We start from the raw sequence: 22,781 nt of genomic DNA, 5'->3' as shown, positions 1-22,781 counted from the left end.
CATCTCTTCTGAGCAGTGAGACACCCCAAATGAGTTCATTTCCTGGAAACCTCAAGAGAGAGGCATTCCTCCTTTGGGAAATTAACCCTGAACTGGGGTTGTGCCTCGGTATTTATTCTCCAGGCCAGAAAGTTCCATAAAAGGAACATAGGTGGAGTAATGGTTAAGTATAGTTTAACAATAGAAGCTGGTAACATCGGTGAAAAACAAAGTGACATTCCATAATGCAATTTGCAAAAGGTTAAGTTGATCCACCAACAAAAGCTTGTTCTTAGCAAATACTGTGTTTTCCTACAACAGTTTCCTCAATATTTTTACATAACTAATGCCTGCTGACCCTCCCATCCTGCTGTTGAGTTTCTGACTCTACAAGTAAAGAAAACAATTTTATCACTTCCATATGGTTATCTAGATATGCCAATACCACATATTAAAAAGTCTGGTTTTTGGGCAGCCCCCTGGCTCACTTGGGACAGTGTGGTGCTGGTAGCACCAAGGCTATGGGTTCAGATCTTATACCAGGATGACTGTTGCACTCGATGGCTGAGCATGGTGCAGAAAACACCGTGTGAAGGGTCACAATCCTCTTACCGGTCAAAAAAAAAAGTCTATTTTTCTTCAGCTGATTTTTACTGTATCACAGATGTCCACTGCAGCGGAGTCTGTTTCTGGATTTCTGTCCCATCCTGTGGTTGGTCTGTGTCCTTGGGCTGGTACCCTACTGACTAATGACAGGACCTGCCCTGCACTCTCACTGTGCCCTTCATTGCTCTTCTCCTTAGGATTTCCCTGCTTCATGCTCATTCTTCTGAATTAACTTCATATTCACCTCGAAGACATCTCTTTAAAGATCTACAAATACTTTTCTTTCTGCAGTGTAAATATCCCCAGTTTCATCAAATTTGGAGTGATTTCCAGGCCATTCATTCTCCCTGTCCTTTTCCATGAGTCAAGTAACCTTAAAATGTGGGACCCAGAACTGGACCCACTAGCATAGGGGTGATGATGGCATGACTGTGGCAGGATAGGCTTTTTAAAGTGGTGTCACCAGAATGGGAGGCCGCGTGAGCAGCTGGAGCTTGGGCAGACAGAGTCAGCAGAGGATGGAGGTCACGGGGTGGCTCCTTTTCTGTCTGGACCTGAGGGCAGCTGGGGGTCTCGGCACTTTTTGACATAGGGGCCAGCTTTGGGCAGCTGGAGAGGCCTGCCTTCCTCCTGTACCCCAGCCCCAGTACATGGTCCTCTCCTGGTAGCCCACTGGCCGCCTCACTCTGGCCCCTTGCGTCACCCATTCTCTCAGCTGCTATGGCGGGCGACCCCATTCGTCGCCTCCCCCACTTGGATGCTTCCGCTTGGCTGCCGCGCTCACCCCCGCGCTGCTCGGCAGTTGGTTCCTTCCACGCGGTGTTCACACTGTTCACTATCGTCACCATGGTAACAAGGTTCTCAGTGTTCCGTGGCCGAAGAGCCGGCCGCTGGGCAGACTGAGTTCAGTCCCCTCTGTGAGCTGGTCTTCAGTAGAAGAGAGGAGTCATGTGCTGTTCCGCAGGGAAGCGTCTCACCCTCTGCCTGTCCATATGCAATGGAGGCAGTCCCTGCCATTGTGCCTCCTGTCGCCACCTCGGACAGGGCGCTTTGGGGACCCCTGACAGTGCTGTACACAGCCCTCACAGCCAAGCTGCTGGAGGTGACCATCCCCATTCCCACGGAGGGACCCCAGTTCTGGCAGGCGGGTGGACGAGTTCTGAGCAGAGAGCGTGCCCTGATCGACCTGGCCAAGGAAATGGATCGTGTCAGGCCTGAGGCAGGCAGGACGTTGCTGTGCTGTTTAGGGAGGCTAGTGGGAGTGTATTTCAAGTTTCATCGCTTGCTCATTTCTTACTGAACAGTTAGAAGTGACAGACACTGTGTTGTGTTTAAAGCCACTTTCCAAACACTGAGAGCCAGTGCGTCTTTTCCCAGTAACTGCTGGCACTGTTGGGGGATGGGGTCAGTATGGTAGTTAACTCGGGTACTTGTAGAGGGCAGCAGAAACAGTGTGGAGCAGGCAGGTGTTTAATGGACTATCTCCCAGGAAACATTTGAAATTAAGGTGCCGAGTTTTATAGAATACAGTTAAATTCAGGATTGATCTAGACCAGTTACCAGGAGCTATCTGACTTAGCATGTGTCCTTCTTTATGTAAGAGTAGAATAAAGTTAAAGTTTAAATTTTGAGAGGAATAACACATCCATTACAATCATGTTGGTTTTATTTGCAGCCATGAAAGTTGATTACTTCTACTGGATTGAAATTTTTTGTCTTATGTGGGGTTTTTTTTTTGTTTTTCTTTTTGTTTTTTTAAGTAATATAAACCACTTAACCAAGAGAAAAGTGTGATCCAGAGGGTCTCTAGCCATGTGTTGGACAAAATGATGTGGCAGAGTCTCTGCTAAGTGGAAATATATGCTCAACTTAAAGACATTTAGACTTGTAATACTTAAAAACACTAATAGTCAAACAAGAAATGAGACGGCCAACATCCAGTCTTTCTTGAAGCAGTAAGAGCTATTGAAGCTTTTTAGGGAGTAGTTATCTGGTGGAGTTTGGCATAGAATTTCTATGGCTGACTCTTTCTGACTGCATTATTGCAAATTTCTTTAAGGCTTCCCATTATTTCTAATATGTCTATTTCAGTTTGTTCATACATTGCCTGATGATGTTCAGCCTGGGCCAGATTTCTATGGACTGTCATGGGAACCTGTACTTATAACAGCCTTCCTGGGAATTGTTTCATTTGGTGTATTCTTCTGGAGAACTGTCCTTGTTGTGAGTAAATTAATTTATACTTCAACTCATAAATGCAAGGGATGTTTTATAATCACTGGCCCTTTTCTTTGCTTCTTTTTCAGTAACATAAATGCTAATTAATGATTATAGTTCAAGCTAACCTTATAAAATAGTGTAATCTTTCTGTTTTAGACTTAAGTGAACAAGATAACATGTATAAATTCAAGTGGCAAAGTTCAATTTATGAATCCCTTCTATCAAAACCTAAAGATTAAGAATGAGGAGGGTGCACATATGCACTGTTAGTAGAATTGGGAATTCATACAGCCACTCTGAAAAGTAGTTTAGTGATATGTATAAGAAGCCTTACAAATGGTCATATTCTTTTATATAGTATAATATCATGTCTAATTATCTGTCCTAAAGAAATTACCAATCATGCATTAAAGATCAAATACAAGGGTATTCAGTGGAACAGTACTTATTAGAGTGAAAACTTGTCACAACCTAAATGATCCCTATGGTAGGGGAATTGTTAAATTATTGTATATCCATATAATTGGATATAAGGTGACTTTACATATTTCAAAGACATTGGGGAACCAAAAGTTCTCACAATTTAACATGAAGTGGAAAAAAGCAGAAACCAAGACTTCAAAGTATAGGTAAACTGTGCATTATATTAAAGACATATGTACACTCGCACCCACCCAGAAAAAATAATGCAAGGAAATACAATAGAACGATAAAAATTCTTATATCTATGAGATGAAGTAATTTTTCAGGTTTTTCCCCTTACATATACAAGTGTTTGCCAGATTTTCTGATTAGATCATGTGCTCAGAAAATATCTTATTTGGAAATACAGGATATATAATTTTCAGACACTATTAAACTTTTGTATCCTTTTTTTCTGTACAGGATTTGACTTTCAGACATATATATGTATGTATATGTGTGTATACTCCTACATACTTTTTATTGTACTGTATGTCATTCTGCTTCACACTTGTTTCACATAATTGGGGGAAATTATTCTGTGTAAATGAACTGTGCAAATGCAAAGCTTTCATTTGAACCTTAACAGTTAAAGTGGCCAAAAGCATTCAATGCAATTCTTTATAAAACTGGGTACTGTGTTGTTTTATTAATTTCTTAACTGTATTACATTCAACATATTATTATTAATAAGTTTCCTCTCCTTGCCCAATTGATTGTAAAATCACTCCTACAAGAAGGATTTCTTTTGCCTGGATTCTCTAGCCTCATGAGGTTTTTCCTTACATAAAAGGAAAAAGGGAGAATAAAAGTGTGAACAGAAGGGGAAAAGGTGAAAACATTTTATATTTCCTACTCTTCTCTCTCCCATTCATAAAAACCCTAACACCTGTTTTGATTTTCACAAGGATATGTAGTCTCTTTATCCTGTTGCTTCTCAGCCTTCGCATTTGCCTTTTGGAAACCTGGTCCCAATGTGACTTTTAGTTTGGGTGAAAGGGAGCAAAGGAAGCTTACTCTCTCATTAGCTAGGCTGTGACAGTAAAGAAATAGTCATTTCTTTCCAAGTTGGAATTTTCTGAATGCATTTTCCTAGAACAGCATTCTTGTAAGTGGTGTTTAGATACTGTACTAATAATGAGATACCATAGATGATTTTGTGGACTGGTCTGAAAATCCCATCACCATTTATAACATTTGAAAGGAGAAACGTATTTGGAGTTCTAAAGAAATATAGTAGTATTTTTTTTAATTAGTTCCTGCTTAGATTTTATTTTCCTGTAAATTTAGAGCATCTTCAGGGGGTGATTTTGTTTTTGCAAATTTAGAAATGTGTTAGCTGTTATTTCTCTTGTCTTGTCTGCATTTTGCTCTAGCAGTCTTCCCTTCCCTTTCAGATGTAATGCCCTCTTTATTTGGCAGACAAAGTTCAGAAACGTACAGACACCATTTATAGGCTGAGAAATCTCTGTGGAGTTGTTACTTCACAACTACACTTCACAAAAGCAGTAATGACAGCTTCTCGGCACGTTAACCAGTCATTTATTGTTTGAAGTGAACACAGAGAGAATGGATTATAAGGCCTATTTCTCTAACTCACCATCAACTTCTTTTGCTCTAATCTTTAAGAACAAGTGGAGCCTTCACTTAATCAGCCACCTCCTTGCTGCTCAGCACCTCAACAATAGCAAGAATAAACTCAAAGCAGGTCCCAGGACCTCGGCTTGTAAGAATCAGGCCATCATTTTCCACACAATTCTGAATGGCTGTAATGACTTCCATTCATTATTTTGTTTTTAGCAAGTGGGTATGTTGTAACTTTCCTTTCAAAACCTATTTGATGAGTCAACAGAGCAGTAGGACCTGCACAGATAGCAGCTATGAGGCCCTTCCTCTTTTCTTGTTCCTTCAGTGTCTCTTTCACAGCAGCAGACTCAGATAAATTCTGTGCACCCAGATTACCTCCTGGAGAACTACCACATTATATGGTCCTTGTTTTTTTTGTACCTTCAAGAATGGCATCAGGACAAATGACAATAACATGGCTACACTGTACGGGGTTTTTTCCAGCCAGACGTGCAATGGTGACCTTAATCCCAACGTGTCTCATGACATCTACAGGGATGACTGTCTCCATTTCCTCTGCTCCCTTAGCCAGGATGACCAGAGCTCTTTTTGAAGCTCCAGTAATATTTTTAGGTCATAGTTTTTAAAGACCCAAACCTGACTGAAAGGGACCACACACCCAGAAGTATTTCTAAATTCAGCCAATATCCAACTTTGAATAAGATTTCAAAGATGTTTTCTGGTGAAGGAAAGAGGCATATCTTAATACAAAGATTATACCTTTAATTTTGTTTCCTCAGACTCTTTTTGAACAATCATTGTTTCTAGACCTCATCTTGGCTATTTTGGGTTCTTAAATAAATGATTTTAGGTAAATAAGCATTAGTATATTATGAAATATTAGCCATATCTGTTGTTAAAATCGTGTTCATTTTGTAAGATTGGTACTCATTTAATAGATATATAAACATATCTTTAGCTGCAAGGTATATTTACCTTAATGCTTTTGTCTATCGAGACTATTTATGAAGTATCGCCACCAATTAAATTTGAAATTCTTTCTAACCATTTCTTTTTTTTAATCCTATGAATTCATTAGGCTGAGTCAAACCATTATTAAACTCTCACTTGGTTATGATTTTTCACCGTTATATTACGAACTATATATTTTTATTAATAAAATGTTAAACATCAAATTTAATTTTATTTCTCTCTCTTCCAGGTAAAGAGTAGAGTTTATCAAGGTAAAATTTTAGACTTATTTTATCTTTGGTAGTGTTTCCTCTGTATTGGTGTTTGTCATGAGTTTTATATAAGCTAGAAGTAGATATAATGACTTCTTATGTCTGATTGACTTATTAGCTCCCGAAAGTTTTAGTTTTCCTGAGTTGCTAGGTTGGATGATGGAGTAGATGGTGGTGATACCAATGGAGAGGAGATGAGGATGAGTAAATTGTGGGACTAGAGAGAAGATGATTAGTTTAATTTGGGGCAGCCTGACTTTAAATGTTGATTCAATGCAGATTTATTACAGGTGAACAACGTTCCTGTGCTAATGATTTAATCAATACATGAAACATTTATTAAACTAGATAATTTGAGGAATAGAAATATCAATCAATATATTTGAATTTTGTTTTTTTGTAAATAACATGTATTTGAAGGAATCCCATTTTCTGAGAAGAAATGTACTTCATGCAGAAAGGAACATCAAGCTATAACGTTTTACTATATTTCCCATTTTTGAAATATATTTAAACTAGAATCTCATTTAAATAGCCATTCTATTATAAGAATATTTTTCTTAAATTTTAATAATATTTTTATATCCTTATTGCTGTTAACTACAGATTGCTCTTTAAAAAGTCATAAAACTTTTGAAAAGAAGTTATTTTTCCTCATAGTGCCAAATAACATGTCTTTGCTGTTAATACATTGGGTAACAATTTTATTTAGTGACATATTGATTTTTGCCCCCTTTTTAGTCACTGAACAGCAAATTTCTGACAAGGTGAAAAACATCACAAGAGAAAATAGAGAACTTGTTCAAAAGTTGTCAGACTATGAACAGAAGGTATAATGATTTTTTTAGTTTTGTTCCCCATTGTTCCCACTTGAATTATTTCTGCCTGTTTTACAATTACTATAAATTTAGTTATTATAGTATTGTTAAATCATATTTTCTTATTATTTGCTACCAACCATTCAGATCTTAAGCAGTCATCATATGTGTAAAGCACTGCTTCGTTTTGGAAGGGGTCACTTATTTGGAAATAAGTTTTGGTAGAACTATAATTTATATTTTTGAATTCTGAATGCTTTATTTTATATTGATCAAGGAATCGAAGAAATATATTCAAGAAACCAAGAAACAAAATATGATTCTTCGTGATGAAGCGATTAAATATATGGTAAAATTACCTTCTTGCGATTACATTCTGAAAACAGAAGTAAAAGTAATGAGTAATTATTACCAATCTTAATAACTTTTTTTGTAGGATAAAATCAAGACACTTGAAAAAACTAGTAAAATTCTGGATGACACAGCTAAAAGTCTTCGTGTTATGTTAGAACATGAGAGAGAACATACTGTCAGGAATCAGGACTTGGTAAGAGTTTTGCTGCTAAGTGTCACTGTAGTGTAACACTTTTAAATATTCTGGATACTGCATGAGCTGAACACGATATTTTCCATGCTGTTATCTAAAGTAAGAGTGGGAGTCAGAGAAGTTAAACCTACTTCTGTCCATTTTTGAGGAATTTTAAGGACTAATATAATTTAAAGTGGTTTTATGGAAGTATTTTTGTCCTCAGCTCTGTGTAATTTTCATATTACTTGGTTCTGTCCTCTGAAACATGTAGAGCAACCAAGAAACTGTAACTGTGATAACTGTAACAGTCCTTACATTTGGTTCTGTAAGTTCTTTTTCAGTAAACTTTTTACTTTAGTTTTAGAATTACATGAAAGTTACAAAGACAGTAGAGAGGCTTCCTGTATGTCATACACCCAGTTGAGTTGACCACCTAGCAAAGGTAGTCTTGCCAGGTTTTTCTGTTAAGAAATTACTCTTTTTCCACCTTATATATACTGGACTCTTTGGAAGGAAGTTACCCACAGTCCAAGAGGGGAGAGTTATGCCCCACCTCCTTGAAGAGCCAGTATCTTCATAAATTGTTTGGAATTTCTTCTGTATGTGACATTTATCTTATCTCCCTCAAATCCTGCCATTTTTAATTCAAGCAAGAGAATTTTTAAAGTGTTCTTGGGTTTGTTTCTTTGTTTGTTTTCTCTGCCATTAATAAAAAATGACTGATTTGAATTGGTTTACTTGAAAGTTTGTTCATTTTCTCTGCTTTCACCTTTCTGTCTGGTCATCTAGTACATTATCTCTTAACCAGGAAGGTTGTGGATGTCATGAAATGTTTGTGCACTCAATTATGGTTCCTCTTTAAGTTCTTGATTTTTCCCCTATGCCAAAATTGGTTCACATGCTTTTACCTGAAACATACAGGATGGCAGGGGGATAAGTTTTGTTATTGTTTCTTCTTTTTGGCACATATTCTGATGTTTCTACCAAAATTCTAATATATGTTTTGTATTCTGTTTCCACATGGCAGATATTAGAAAACAGGAAATCTATAGAGAAGTTAAACAATCTTATCTCCATGAACGCTTCAGAATTTGCAGAGGTAAAGCTGACTACAATTCCTACGGAATAGTTATACTATGTTTTAGTTTTGTTGAGGAGCAAAACTGTGATGTGTGCTGAAATATGCAGAAAATGAAAACTACGTTACTTCTGGTTGGGAAATTGTAACGTGCTTGTCCTTTCGAATTAATTCACTGATAGGAATGTTTTCACATTAGGTTCAAATTGCTCTTAAAGAAGATAAGCTTAGTGAAGAGAAGATGAAGTCTGAATGCCACTGGGTTCAAGAAGAAAATGCTAGGCTTAAGAAGAAGAAAGAGCAGGTAAAAAAAAAAAAATGGATGTCTTAGATCATGTAATCTAGACAACCAAATACCATTACCTCATGAATATTTTTTCTCAGATTGGTTTTAAAGGTAATGAAATGAGCATGCAGAATTCTGTACCTGGATATGCAAAGTTAAAACTCTGCTTCCAGAACTGAGTGCACGTCTACATTCTTATCTGTTCCAGAGCTCCTGTTCTTCTGTACAATTTATGATCAGAGTGTTTAGACTTTGTCTTATCAAACATTAACCAACTACTAACTTGAGTAGCTTCAAAGGTGTAATAGATTGGCTTTTTAGACCAACGTAGGTATTTTTTAACCCTTCTTCGACTAGTTAACTGCTTCATTGGCCAAGGGAAGGTTACATAATCAAGAGGCTGGACTTTGGAGACGATAGGACATGCTCTTCCATTCCTACTTGAAGTGAGTTATTTGAATTGCCCCAATTTTCTGAAGGATGCAGTGAACTGGATCAACTTCCTTGACAGATCTGGTGTTCATGCTATAGCTCTGAATGTTAAGACCACTCTCCACTTTCCTTTAGCAAGGGTTTTAACCCATAGTCACAGGTCAGGGAGGGGCTTAGTTTCTTACTTCCCAGTCTCATTCACATAGTTCTAGTGTCTTCAGTGCAAAAGCCCTAACCTGTGGGAATTCACATGTTTGACTTTTCAGTTGCAGCAGGAAATCAGAGACTGGAGTAAATCACATGATGAACTCAGTGAGCAAATCAAATCATTGAAGAAGTCTCAGAAAGATTTACAAGTAGCTCTTACTCACAAAGATGATAATATTAATGTAAGTTCATTCTCATGAATACATGCTTAATTCTCATGAATTCTCATGAAATTTGCTGGATTAAAATTGAGAGGCTCTTACCGATCCCCTTTTGCTTCTTTTCTAGGCTTTGACTAATTGTATTACACAGTTGAATCAGTTAGAGTATGAGTCTGAATCTGAGAGTCAAAATAAAGGAGGAAAGGAGTCAGATGAATTAGCAAATGCAGAGGTGGGAGGTAAGATCAGTCTCAGGAAGTTGGACCCCTTGTTGCCTTCCTGTCTTTAATTTAGTACACTGATGCTGCTTCTCCGCTGGCAGAATTTCCTCTTAAGCTTTACAGTCATAGAAAGATATCATTAGATTTCTATATATGTCTATCTGCATTGGGCAGAGGTGGTCTGCTGGGTTGTGATATAGCAATTGGAATGCAAAGAACACTGAACTTTTTTTCCCCATCCCATTGAGAACTAGATGACATGCATTAGAACTGTACGGGTCATGTTTTATACCTCTAAGTATTGATCCCATGCAATAGGAGATACCTGTTTCTCAGCTTCACAGAGACGACATATGGTTTTAATACTCGTCTCTGTAGCTGTGCGGTTTTAAGCCTTACAACCAGTTTTAAGAGTACTGAGGTGGTTGGAGCTATAAACTAACTTAGGCTGTGACAGTGGAGGCTTCAGGGTAGCAGTATTTGCTGATGAAGAAAATGTTTCTAAACACAGTTTCCCAAGTTGGCTATTGCTTGTATTAGTGGTTGTTTTAAACCACACCTGATAACAGATTCTGGGGGAGAACAGAGGAGTGACTCTTTCTAAAATAAGACACTTACCCAAGCAGAGATCTGAGAGAGAAGACAGAGCTTCATCTCAGATATTTCTTCTTGCTCAAAAACAGCATGGATAACATTTTTATTGTACATACTAGGAATTTACTTTTTAAATTATATTTCTAATTCTCTTAAAAGTCAATTAGTCTCATTAGTTCTGTTGGTTAATTTGCTTTTTCCTTTTAGTATTTGAACACGATAATTTTGTAGTTTTGAGGAAGTCAAGAAAATATATAGTTAAAAAAGCAAGGGAAGAAAAAGCAATTAAAACCTTCTGTTTTTTAGGTAACCAAAATGGGAAAATGAAAACTCGAATTAAGCAGATGATGGGGGTCTCTCAGGTATAATTTTTTTTATAGAGTCCCATAAGTGCTTGTGAATACTAACGATGACTCACTTTTAAGAATACTTCTCTCTTCTGCACTTTTTAGACACAAACGACAATATCAGTAGTTGAAGGAGATCTAAAACTCTTACAATATAAGCTAAGAGCCTCCATGTCCACAAAAATGGAACCTGCAAGGTAGGTTGCTTCTTCAAAACAAAGCACCACATGTTGGAAAGATACAAAATATCATTGGGAAGACGAGGAATGGCTTTCTGCTTTGCCCTTCTCATTCCTGTCGGCAACGCCTTCTCAACCACATTCTGAAGTCCTTGTGCACACACATAGAGCTCAACTGTTTTATCCTTTACAGATGGAATAAAGCAATTAGAAAAGGACTGCAGTTCACTGCAGTCTGCCAAAGCTGGACTGGAGGATGAATGTAAAACCCTGAGGCAGAAAGTGGAGATTTTGAGTGAACTATACCAGCAGAACGAGATGGCTCTGCATAAGTAAGATTTTCATTGTTAGTTATTAACACAATTGTCATGACTATATACGTATACTAATGTAGATAATTTTATCTTAAAGATTATTTATGGTTTTTTCCACCTTTGATTGGTATGTGTTCTTTCCTTCTTTGCCTTTTTTTCCCCAGAACTTGCATTTTTCTTTCTGTTCTGACCAGGCACCAGGAATTGTTGCCTGTAATTCACCTGAGGGGCGTGGTTTACTGGTAGCAGCGGTCGCTGCTGCACACGTGCTTCTTTTCTGCAGATGCACACCCTGTCTGTAGTCCACCACTTCCTCCATTTGCCTTTCTTTGTGGTCATTTATGTAATTCTGATTAGTCTTACATTTGTTTTACTAGTGCTTGATATAGTCTCTTCAAATTCCAGGTGATTTTTATGACATGGTTTTTAGTAGAATAAGAATTTCAAAAGGAATATATAGTTACTGAAAGTATAGGACTTAATAAAATCAAATATTCAGACTAATCATGATGTAATTATGGTAAGGATGTTAGGAGTTTTGAATACAGAAATATCTGTTTGGTGTGTATATTTAGGTATTAATCTTTTGAAATATCCATCTCAAATTTGGAGCTAAGTATCTCTCAAAAGATGTATTTTTGTAGTCAATTTTGTGGTTTTCCTCCACAAAAATATTTGAATTCCTACAAAATAGCTTGTCTGTGGCATTGCTATTTGTGTTTACTCTTACACTTTACTCAGTCTGGGAGAAGGCCTGTATTGCTGAATAAAGCTAACTTCTTAAAAAATGCTTGTACTGCCTGATTCCATTAAACACTGAAAGCACACCATTAACTTTCTCTAATTCTGCGCTCATCAAGCAACCAATTTAGATTTCCGAATTTTGTTCAGGCGAGATCTAACCACTGGGCCCACTTGAGAGAAACATTCCTCTTTTTATTACCTTTTCTAAGAATAAGCATGTCTCTGCCCTAATAGTAGGGTGAATCATGTAAGTGACAGTTTTTCTTCAGGACTCAGGCACTGTGGCTCTATTTTATTCAGCTCCTCCAGCCTCCTTTCAGTCACCATGTCTGGTCTGTATTCTACTGTCCTCTCTCAAACCCACTATGTTAGTTCAGGCACATGTCATCTTTTCTGCCAGTCCCCTGACTAATCACCTGTCTTCAGTCTCCCTTTCTTATGCAACTTCCTCCACACTCTGATCAATTTTCTTGAAGCTCCAAGAGTGTATATTCTAAAATACAAGTGGGTCCATTTCATTATGTGCCTAAACTCTGTCCAGGATACCCCATTCTCTTCAGTATCCATGTTGGACTCCTCAGCAGGTATAGAGGTTGCTCCCCTTACATGGCCCCGAGCTGCCTCTCCAGGTCCATTTCCTGTAGCTCCTTCGGATGCTTCCTGGCCTACAGCCACACACAGTACAGTCCCTTCATACCACTCCACGCCTCCTTGTTGTCATGTGTGTGGTTTTCTCCGAAGCAAAACTGTATTCTAACACTATTTCCACCTGCCAATCTCCTGCTTACTCAAATGTTTATGCTCCTTAAAATCATTTCTGGAGGGAGTGGTGGCATAAATAGCCATAGACACTGGGTGAGTACTCATTTTTTTCTTATAATGTAACTGCTAAATATGTGTTTGAGTTTAAATCTACATATTGGTATTTGCTTTCCGTTTGTTGGTTTGTACTGTGTTTCTTTTCTTCTTCCTCTTGAATTGCTTGAACATTGTTAATTATTCTCTTCCCTTGTTCAAGCTTGGTAGTTAATTCGAGGTCATCTTGCTCATCCTGTAATGACATTTCGGTCAATGATGGACCACATGTATGATGGTAGGCCCACAGATTATAGATGTGTAGTAGCCTATAGCAGTTAGGTTTGTGTACGTACACAGTCTGGTGTTTACACAGTGATGAAATCACTTAGCAATGCATTTATCAGAATGTATCCCTGTTAATTGACACGTGACCATAGCTTAAAAGACCTCAAAATTATATCCCAGACTTATCAAAAAGTCTGACATAAATTAATAGATTTACCACTTTCTGGGCTTTATTTCCTTCCTGACTTAGGTGTTTTTGTGCTAGTGTATTTTAATATTCTGTATACCTCAAACTCCACAAGACTTTTTATTGTCTTTCATGGTGCTGTCCTGCAGTGTTCATTCAATTTACACACATATTTATTGTCCCTTTAATTCTTTATTCATCTACATCTTTGGTCTTCAATTTGGGATCACTTTCATTCTACTAGAACATCCTTTAGTAACAGATTTGATGAATTTACCTTTGCATCAGATGTCTTTATTTTGATTCCATTTTTTAAATATCTTTCTGCTGGCTATAGAATTTTTCACAGTTATTGAATTTCAGCACTTTAAAGATAACCAATTGCTTATTTTCTGGTTTTAAAGTTTCCCTGAGGAATCTGTTATCATTCTTATTTCCCCTCTTTCACATGTTTCACCCTTGTCCTAGCACCTTCAGTCATATTTCTTTTTGGTTTTCAGCAGTTTTATGGGGAGGTGCCCAAGAGTGGGGTTTTCCTTTTTCCCCTTTCTCTATCTCTCTTTTGCATTTATGCTGCTTGGGTGATGAACACCTCTTGAATTTGGAGGTATTTTTTTTCCGTATGAATTTTGCCTCACTTTGTCTTCTCCTGAGATACCAATTAAACATGTCAGGCTTTGTAAAAATTATTTCCTCTATCTCCTGCATTCTCAATTTGCTTCATTCTGGAAGTTTTCTTTTGACCTGTCTTCCAATGTACTAAAATCTCACCTCAGTTATGAAACCTGCTGCTAAAGTCAGTCATTGAGTTCTTAATTTCACTTTCTATTATTCATTTTATAATTTCTAATCCTCTGCTGAAATTCCTGATCTTCATTTTCACTTTCTTGAATATGTAAGGCACAATAATTTAAAAATCTGTGTAAAAATAATTCCATTATGTGAAGCCATTGAGTCCATTTCTCTTGTATTTTAGATTTTGATCACATTGTCTTGTCTTGTGGAGTGCCTGCTCAGTTTAGATTGAGTGACAATTATGATAATGATAAAGGAAATTTGAGGCCTAGGAGGGTGTGATCTTCCCACCGGAAATATTTGAGGTTATTTCTAGCAAGTCCTCATCACCTAATCCAGTCAGCAGTTAAGGTCATTCAGAAATGTCATAGTTTCTTCAAAGGACAGTGTATTAACAGTTTAATATTCCACATATCCAGCACTTTCTACTCTCAGCTCAAAGCCCAGGGCTTTTAATAGAGTTCCTCCATCTCCAGCAGCCCAGAACTCCACCTCTTTCTTATTTGAACCAGAGATATGTTGGAAGCTATGTTCAGCCTCCTTATCTCTCTGCACTGTCTTCAATGTGTGGATGAACCTAGGGGAAGAGTGGCTTAAAATGCCAGTCTTACTTGTAATTGTGAGATTCTTTTTCCTACAGGATCTTGGCCATACACATGTATCTTTCATGCCTTATCAGCTCTCTGATGCCTTCAAGCACAGTCTTTCTATTTTTGTCAAGATTTTCTCATTGTTCTCAGACTAACTCATCCACTATAGGAAGCAAAATTCTCTCTGGTCTTTCTTCAAGTCTCAGTTTTTTCACATTTCTTACTAAACCAGAGTTAGGGAGGGATTGTTCAGTTCTTATATATATCTTTTATACATTAAACTGTGAGCTCCTTTTTTTTTACTGTGGGTATAGTACTTCACCCATACTTTTATCTTAGCACCTTACAAGGTGACTGCTGTATTATAGCCACACGTAAAATATTTGCTAAATTACTGAATGAGCAGTTATAAAAAATTACGTAAACCTTTTTCCTTGGTGTTAGTAAACTTTTTTTTACTATAGCTCTTCTAATTTTGCTTCTGATTCATAGAAAGTTAACTTTCAATTTAAGTATCATGAATCAGAACTATGGGTAAACAAGTACAAGAGTTACTATAAAATGGGATTTTTAAATCATTAAATGTTGCTCCCTTTACAATCTATGTCATAGTAGATTGACATCATGAACTTGAAGGTTATTAGGTTGAAACCAGTTTCTAGTAGATATCACCCTGAGTATGGGACCATTTGGATTTTTTTTCTGTTCAATAAACATTGCCAATACTCAGATTGGACTCTTTCCTTAATCATGATTCCATCGAAGTAGGTAGTAGGAGTTCCACCTCTGACATGTGAAAATGTTTTTCCGTTAATTGCATAGTTACATGACATGTTCCAAGGGCTCTTTCGCTGACTACCTTTAACATGTCTTGGTTTCAGAAACAGTTCATCCATAACAAAATAAGAAAAGTAACTAGTGGTCTTTCCATGGTAGAAATAAGAGAAGTAATTCTCCCTTGCTTATCCCAAATAAGCTTAGCTATGCTCGGTTGATTCGACTGGGTCTCCACACTGAAGTAACGTGAGCTCTCTTCATCTCCAGCACAAGAGATTGCCCACTGTGTTTTTACATCTGTCTCGTTCATTAGTGAGCAGAGAATTGTGAGTTAGAAAATGCAGGTGATTCTCAAACAGGCCATAGTTTGATTTTTATCCCTAAATGGAGGTTTGAATTCCTTCCTAGACTCTGTATGTCTGTGTATGTTTGAGAGTAGGATGGGAAGTGACATTTGAATAGAGATTTCAGCTAGACTGCTGGGAAGAAAGAGAAACACTTTCACTTGACAACCCATTTTATCTTAGGAAATTGAGTGAAGAAGAGTATAAGCGGCAAGAAAAAGAGCAGCAGCTGTCAACTGCAGATGAGAAGGTGGTTTTGGCTGCAGAGGAAGTAAAAACTTACAAGTGAGTTCAGCTTCTAAAGGTGGTGTCAATGGCTAAGGAAACTAGTGTTAGTTTTTTTATAACCATCTTTACATTGTGTAGAAGAAAATAATTGTACAGAAGCATAAATATCAGTGGGCATGAATACCTTCAGTTCTCACAAGAGAAAAACTAAATTTTATACCCAGTGCTGGCAAGACTGTATGTAAGGGAACTTGGTTAATGCAAACAGTTTGGAGGAGAGGGGAGTATATATTGCAGTGATTCTTTAAGAGACCAATTTGTTATAGGATGTATCAAAAGTGATTAAAGTTACTGTGCCATTTGATAGATGCAGTAGTCATAATTCTTGGAAGTTTTCTAATAAGGGCGGTAAAAAAGCTTTATCAAGGAAGATATTAATAGGATTATTTGGGAACATATTGAAGAACATATAAGGAAACTATAATTTATCAACTCATAATCTCCATTGACTCAGAATTTCTAGCCATTAAATAATAAGGAAATTATGTAGCATTAGCTTTCAACATTCTTGTACTCTATTTATATAACCATGTAAATATGTTTTTATATGTATGGATGAAGTCTTTTAGGGTACAGTTGTTAAGAGTATTGGGAATGTGGCCAGGTAGTTTGAATTTTTATCCAGTTGTGCTTTAACTGGTAAAGACAAGTGTAATTCTTAGGCGCAGAATTGAAGAAATGGAGGAAGAATTGCAGAAATCAGAGCGTTCATTTAAAGATCAGGTAATAATTATACTGCCCTACAGTTGCAGAATTTTTTGGTATTGAATACAGACTGTTATAATGGCTATTATAATGAGTTCCAAAACATATTTTTTGATGTATCTTTTCAGATTGCTGCTCAGGACAAAAAAGTGCATGCTAACTGGGTAAGCTTTTCTTTCTTTCCTTTACTTTGTGTGTATTCTACCACAACTGAATTTAAAAATATTTTCTCCAACAGATAAAAATTCGCGATGCAGAAAGGGCTATAGCTGAAGAGAAAAGGGAAGCCGCTGACCTGAGATACAAGTCAGTGATTTTGATATCTCTATTTTCAATGCAGTTTAATTTTTTAAAGGGTGTACTATGTGGTCTCTAATAAGGAACTGATTTCAATTTCATATTTAAGTCCATTCTTTCTCTATATTCAAGATTATTGGAAATAACTCAGAAGGTGGCACTGCTGCAAGAAGAGCCTATGACTGTAAAACCAATGCCAGGAAGACCAAACACACAAAACCCTCCACGGAGAGGTGGGAAATATTTCGTAAAAAGCAGCATTCTGTTTTTTGGTGTAAAGCGTATATAAATTACTTTTTATTTTGTGTGTAATAGTTATGATGCCCTAGAAATAATTCCAAGAACTTACCAAAGAAAAGAAAGGTCTTAAAGTGGTAACAAGACGCTGTCTTCTTCAGGTCCTCTGAGCCACAATGGCTCGTTTGGCCCATCCCCTGTGAGTGGTGGACAATGCTCCCCTCCACTGGCAGCACAGCCACCCGGGAGGCCTCTCTTCGATACGCTCAACCAAAGAGATATGCCTAGAAGAGAATTTGGTGAGCATTCACATGTGACCTTGAAATAAACTTTTCAAGAGTGCTCTTTCCCTCTTATTCAAGATTTCTAATGCAAATAACATTTTAGAATTTTGGATCGATCCAGTAGACAGAAGCAAATTTCTTCATTTGTGTTGGTGGATAGTCTACTGCAAGATCTACTTTAGAACAGAAAGCATTTATTTATTATTTCTGTGGAGGTCCTTTTCTTGTTTTTGGTTTCTTTTAACTTTTTACGGGGAAGTATCACCCTACATCTTTAAATTTGAGGTTCCTCTCCTGAATATTATAAAACTAGCCTTACAACTTTGTAGTTTATGCAGGATATATACTTCTGTATAACATCACTATAATCTGAAATACTATAAGTATGTTTTAAAAATCCTAAATATGTCTATAATGCTAGGTAAGATATTGAAGTCCAATTATATAGTGAAACAAATCAGCCTATAGAATTATATCAAGCTTAAATGAATTACAGGACCAGTGCTACTAATGTGCAGGGTTTATTGCTGTTATATCAATCCACAACAGTTCTTATTTTAATTCTTTAAGCCCGTGCATAAATTACAACTGATTTTCCTTAATTGTATTGGGAGTCCCGTTTCTAATGCCGCTTTCTAGCTAGAGTTGAACCCAGGTCTGTCCACAATTGGTTTATTTCTTCTGAAAAAATATATTCAAGGGCTCAGTTATTTCTTTCTCAAGGGTCAGTGGACAGGCCTCTGTCTCATCCTCAATGGTCTTCTGAGGTGTCTGGGAAACACTCTGCCTCTGGAAAGAGGCCTAAGTGTGTTCAAAGTGTCTAAAGTCATGGTGGAAGGTGAGTGGAGGATTTTTTCACAGTGTACAAATCAAAATCAGTCTAAATAAATACTCTGGCCTTTCACAGACCCAGGATCTGGTCCAGCTGCCATGATGAGCAGCAACTCAAGACGCTCTTCCCCTTCTAAGGTGATGAACGGGAGCAAGGTAAATGCTGCAGCTGTTGTGAATTACAATTAGGTATTTCAGGAACATTCAGCTTTTCCTACAGCACTCTCTCTTTGCCTCATTTCCTCTTTGTGTGTTCAATTGTTTATTTTTTAAACAGCAAACTGTTCCCCAAGAGCGTGAAGGCCCTTCAGTTCCCAGCATTACTTCTTTAGCTGAGCATCCAGGAGCAGTAAGTACATAGAGGTTGAGGACTGCACTGGGCTTTTACTTGGTGTATTTCTGGAAAGGATATGAGGAGTACTAATATACTTGGCTTTAAATTCCACTGCAGTACTTATCTCACTCTTGTCCTTGATTTGGGAATGTTGCTGAAATCTGACTAGTTGGTTGGTTGTTTTTTTCTCCTCTTACCTGTTTTGGTTAGACAATTAACCTGTTCAGAGCATCTGGTATAATTGTGATTAACTTTAAAAATGTGAAAAGTCATCATTTCAACTATATTGTGTGATTCAGTGTTGAATTCTCTCAGGCAAAGTAAATTCATTTGAAGTTGCAAAACCCATAGTTCTTATATTTTCACTTGGAAGACTGCTATTTAAAAATTTCTCCACTTGTACGCTAACCAAAGCCCACTATGTTTTTTGGTTTTTTTTTTTAAAAAGATGACCGGTAAGGGGATCTTAACCCTTTACATGGGGTTGTCAGCACCACCCTCTCCAAGTGAGCTAACCGGCCATCCCTACATAGGGATCCGAACCCACGGCCTTGGTGTTATCAGCACCACACTCTCCTAATTGAACCACAGGCTGGCCCTGGCAAAGCCTACTTTGAATGATCTGAAATTACAGATTGATAACAGAAGAATGTTTGCTGCAAGTGAAATAGTAATGAAAATCTGTAATTACCTGTTGATTCCATTCCCAGCAATGGCTTTAAAATATGTTCACATCACTGTATTCTCTTGTTACTTCTGTTGCTGTTATAGCTGGTAAGTCTTCTGATCATACCTCATAGTGCTTCTCTATGTTGAAATCAAAGTAAGTTTAAATATTTAGAGTTTCCAAGCCAGTTTACCATAGGAAATGATTAGTCAGTATCTTATAATATATAGTATTTCTAATGAATGAAGATAAATATTAGAGCTGTGCCTGCCTAATTGTATATATAACATTGTTTCTATTGGAAGATACTTCTGAGTTCCAGGGCAGGACTCCAGGAACACATATCTCTTGAGAGATCTCTTTATCCAAGGGAAGCTTGGGTTAGACCCAAAAGCCCTTTGAGGCGGAAGACTTTAGAGAGAGTAGAGACCCCTTTGTTAGAGATGAGAAGCAGAGGTGGAAAGAGCAAGGGATTGGAGGCAAACCTGGTATTGAATTCCAGCTTGGCCTCTTCCATGCTGGGGGACCTTCAGCAAATTATCTAAAACTCTGTTCTCCCATAATGAAAATAAGATGTTCATACTTAGAGATTTAGAGTTCTGAGAATTCAAGATATATGAAAGCCCTTCTGAAGGTACTCTGACTAGTAGCTATTAGGACATGCGTAGAGAAAGGATTTTTCATTCCTTTTTATTCTCTGCATTCTTAATATGAAAATAAAGAGCTATTGTGGTGAATGGAGGGAGTGCCTGCCTTAGAGGGACATCACAGTGTGTGTGGTGTGGCTTCTTCATTAATCAGGAGTCATCTCCATTGATAACCTTTGACAGTCCTCCAGGTTTTCCCTTCCATTCGCAGACACAAAGAGTAATATGATTACAGTGAGACCGTTCACTCCTGTGGCATCCCTATAACCTCTCTGTCAGTGAGAACAAATGGGGGAGGGATAGAATTTTGTTGCACTGATTCTGTTCTTTGGACAGGTGTCTGACATCTGCTTCTTTGGGTTTTAGCTTTTACTGGTGTTGGTGCTTTTGTCTGTCCTACCGAAGTATTTTCAAAACTTGAATTGCTTCTATTCTGCAGGGTAATATGGCTCCTAAAGGCCCCCCACCTCCTTTTCCAGGGGTGCTCCCAATAGGCTCCCTCATTGGAGGACCCATCCCACCACCCATTCGATATGGACCACCTCCTCACCTCTGCGGGCATTTCTGGCCTCGGCCATTTCCTCCACCATTCGGTATGATGATTTCAATAGTAGTAACTGACTTGTAAAGCATATTCATCTTTTCTCTCTGTTCCTCGCTAAAACAGTTGCTATTGCAGGGCTTTGCAATACAAGGATAAAGCTGACTGAGTACATTTCAATTTTGGCTCAAGTTCTTAGGACACATGGAGTGCTACACAGTCTCCCTGTACTAAGATGGCAGTACCTATCTCATCTAGACAAGAAAAGGAGCTATTGATAGACAGATATATGATTTCTGCAGCTGTTTATTAAACACCCATGGCTATGTACCAGGCTCTGCAATGGATAGAAAGGTGGTTAAGACACGTCCCTTAACCCAAGATGTCCTGTAGGTCACAGACACATAGATTCTACAACAGAAAGCTTGTGATCACCCATAACAGAAGCATAAGAAATGGGTCACAGAACACAAAAGAAGGAAAGGTTAAAGCCTCACTCCTCACTTGGGAATAGATGAGGAGTTTTGAAAGAGAACGTAGGATGTAATAGCTATCCTGTGAATGTTGCTGATTTCAATTTGATGAAGCTAGAAGGTCTTCTCCAGCAGAGCAAGCACCTTGAATTTGATGGTGTATGTTAGTTCCATTCTGAGCTATTGCATGAATTTTTACAGTAGTAGACAATGGAGTTTCCTTTATCAAAATTTCTTTGTTGCAGGGAAGCCCTATTTCATAATCTGTCACTTTTGGTATGGTATTATGGTACGTCCAAGTACAAATTGAGCTCTTATGAGAAAAACATGGCAAGACTGTATAGTGGAAAGAATGCAGGTGTGGAGCTAGGTAGAGCCATGTTTAAATCCTGCCCATGCTCCTTCGAGGCTGTCTGGCCAAAGGCATGTAACTTAAAAATGATAAGTCTCAGTTTGCCTCATCTATAAAACCGGGATGCCACCACTTGACGTTCTAGGGTTGTGAGAAATTAGAGAATATGTTAATGTACCTGGAATCATCTTAATTTAGATATGTTCGTAGGTATCTTTTCATGACTGAATGTTTGTTTTCCAGGTCCTGGTATGCGTCCACCACTAGACTTAAGAGAATATGCACCAGGCGTTCCACCTGGAAGATGGGACCTGCCTTTTGACCCTCGGGGATTTGGACCAGGACACACAGCATTTACACCTTTTGGCTCTCTTGGCCCAAGAGAGTACTTTATTTCTGATAAATAATTTAAAATGTCATGAAAAATATGAACATTTCCTGTGGAAATGCTTTAAGAACATGTATTTCCATTATCCTCTTTTTAGTATGCACTAGATAAATACATAACAATGGTGTTTATAAGACTGTTATGCTAAAAATGTTTACTAAAAGATTAGTAAACTTTATCTCCCCTCTTGCTGAAGTTCTCTGTAGTAATAGTTAATAAAGATTTGTTTTATTAATATTTCCCAAGTGTCTGTTTCATTTGATTATCATGATACTTGTGACATTTGTGGAACATGTAAATCAAACTCTTCAGAACTAAAGATGGTGACTTGGCAGCACACTCCCTGTTGCTTACTGCTAAGGATTCAACCTAAAAGTCACCTGTGAATTCCCTCTGGCAGGTCGAAAACACAACACAGGGATGGGGCTGAGCAAACTCACCGGCCACATGAATCATTCCTTACCTGAGGAAGAGAGAATGAAGCAAAGCCAGGAGTACTACTTGGGTGGGAAAGCGGACTCCAGCCTCCTGTCCCCCAACTGCCTAAGAGTAGTCATCAATCGAGGTTGACACAGGCTCCCCTCTAGAGCCAAAATGAACTTGGAGTTATGTCTGTCAGTAGCATGGTAAGAGTTTGCTCTTGTGCCACTTGGTTAGTGACACATCAATGTTTTCCTTTCTCTTACAGGAGACAGATTTTGTTTGTTTTGATGGGGAAAGGACAATTATGAGAATTATAATGTAGAAGAACTTTTAGGGGTTTTGGAATTATACAATTCTGCAACTGGAGTTTCTGAGAAAGCTGTAGAAAAAACTTCTCTGCATGTGCATGTGGAAAACACTCCTGAAGTATCTAAGGAAAATGAACCTGAACCTAAACCAGAAGAAGCTGACTCAGGGGAAAACAAATGTGTTTCTAGAAAACACTAATGATCTCAAGGAATGGTTTATAGCTGAGGAGAAACATGCAAACA

At 37.8% G+C, this 22,781-nt stretch overlaps 1 protein-coding gene and 1 pseudogene across 1 annotated transcript; one reads left to right on the top strand and one right to left on the bottom strand.

The window, feature by feature from the left end:
* Positions 1–1,582: 1,582 nt before the first annotated feature.
* Positions 1,583–21,826, top strand: LOC134390182 (transport and Golgi organization protein 1 homolog). Its single transcript, XM_063113440.1, has 24 exons — positions 1,583–1,687; positions 2,677–2,808; positions 6,056–6,077; positions 6,819–6,906; positions 7,166–7,244; positions 7,332–7,442; positions 8,452–8,523; positions 8,702–8,806; positions 9,487–9,609; positions 9,716–9,827; positions 10,710–10,765; positions 10,856–10,923; positions 11,100–11,261; positions 15,947–16,048; positions 16,714–16,774; positions 16,885–16,920; positions 16,995–17,062; positions 17,186–17,286; positions 17,452–17,589; positions 18,298–18,363; positions 18,479–18,561; positions 18,683–18,754; positions 20,493–20,646; positions 21,663–21,826. Exons 1-24 carry the CDS (start codon positions 1,583–1,585, stop codon positions 21,824–21,826), a joined length of 2,280 nt encoding a protein of 759 aa, XP_062969510.1.
* LOC134390871 (Parkinson disease protein 7 homolog) lies at positions 4,885–5,668 on the bottom strand (annotated as a pseudogene).
* Positions 21,827–22,781: the final 955 nt, after the last annotated feature.

Source organism: Cynocephalus volans, chromosome 11, assembly GCF_027409185.1.
Source record: "Cynocephalus volans isolate mCynVol1 chromosome 11, mCynVol1.pri, whole genome shotgun sequence".
Taxonomy (NCBI): Eukaryota; Metazoa; Chordata; class Mammalia; order Dermoptera; family Cynocephalidae; genus Cynocephalus; species Cynocephalus volans.
This window is presented reverse-complemented; position numbering and strand designations above follow the sequence as displayed.

What these genes read in the sequence shown, in the direction of transcription:
- LOC134390182 (XM_063113440.1), top strand. Translation starts at nt 1,583, where the DNA reads ATGGAGGCAGTCCCTGCCATTGTGCCTCCTGTCGCCACCTCGGACAGG. An exon ending in ATGAAGCGATTAAATATATG is followed by an intron (nt 7,245 to 7,331) that starts GTAAAATTACCT and finishes CTTTTTTTGTAG; the next exon opens with GATAAAATCAAGACACTTGA. An exon ending in AACGAGATGGCTCTGCATAA is followed by an intron (nt 11,262 to 15,946) that starts GTAAGATTTTCA and finishes ATTTTATCTTAG; the next exon opens with GAAATTGAGTGAAGAAGAGT.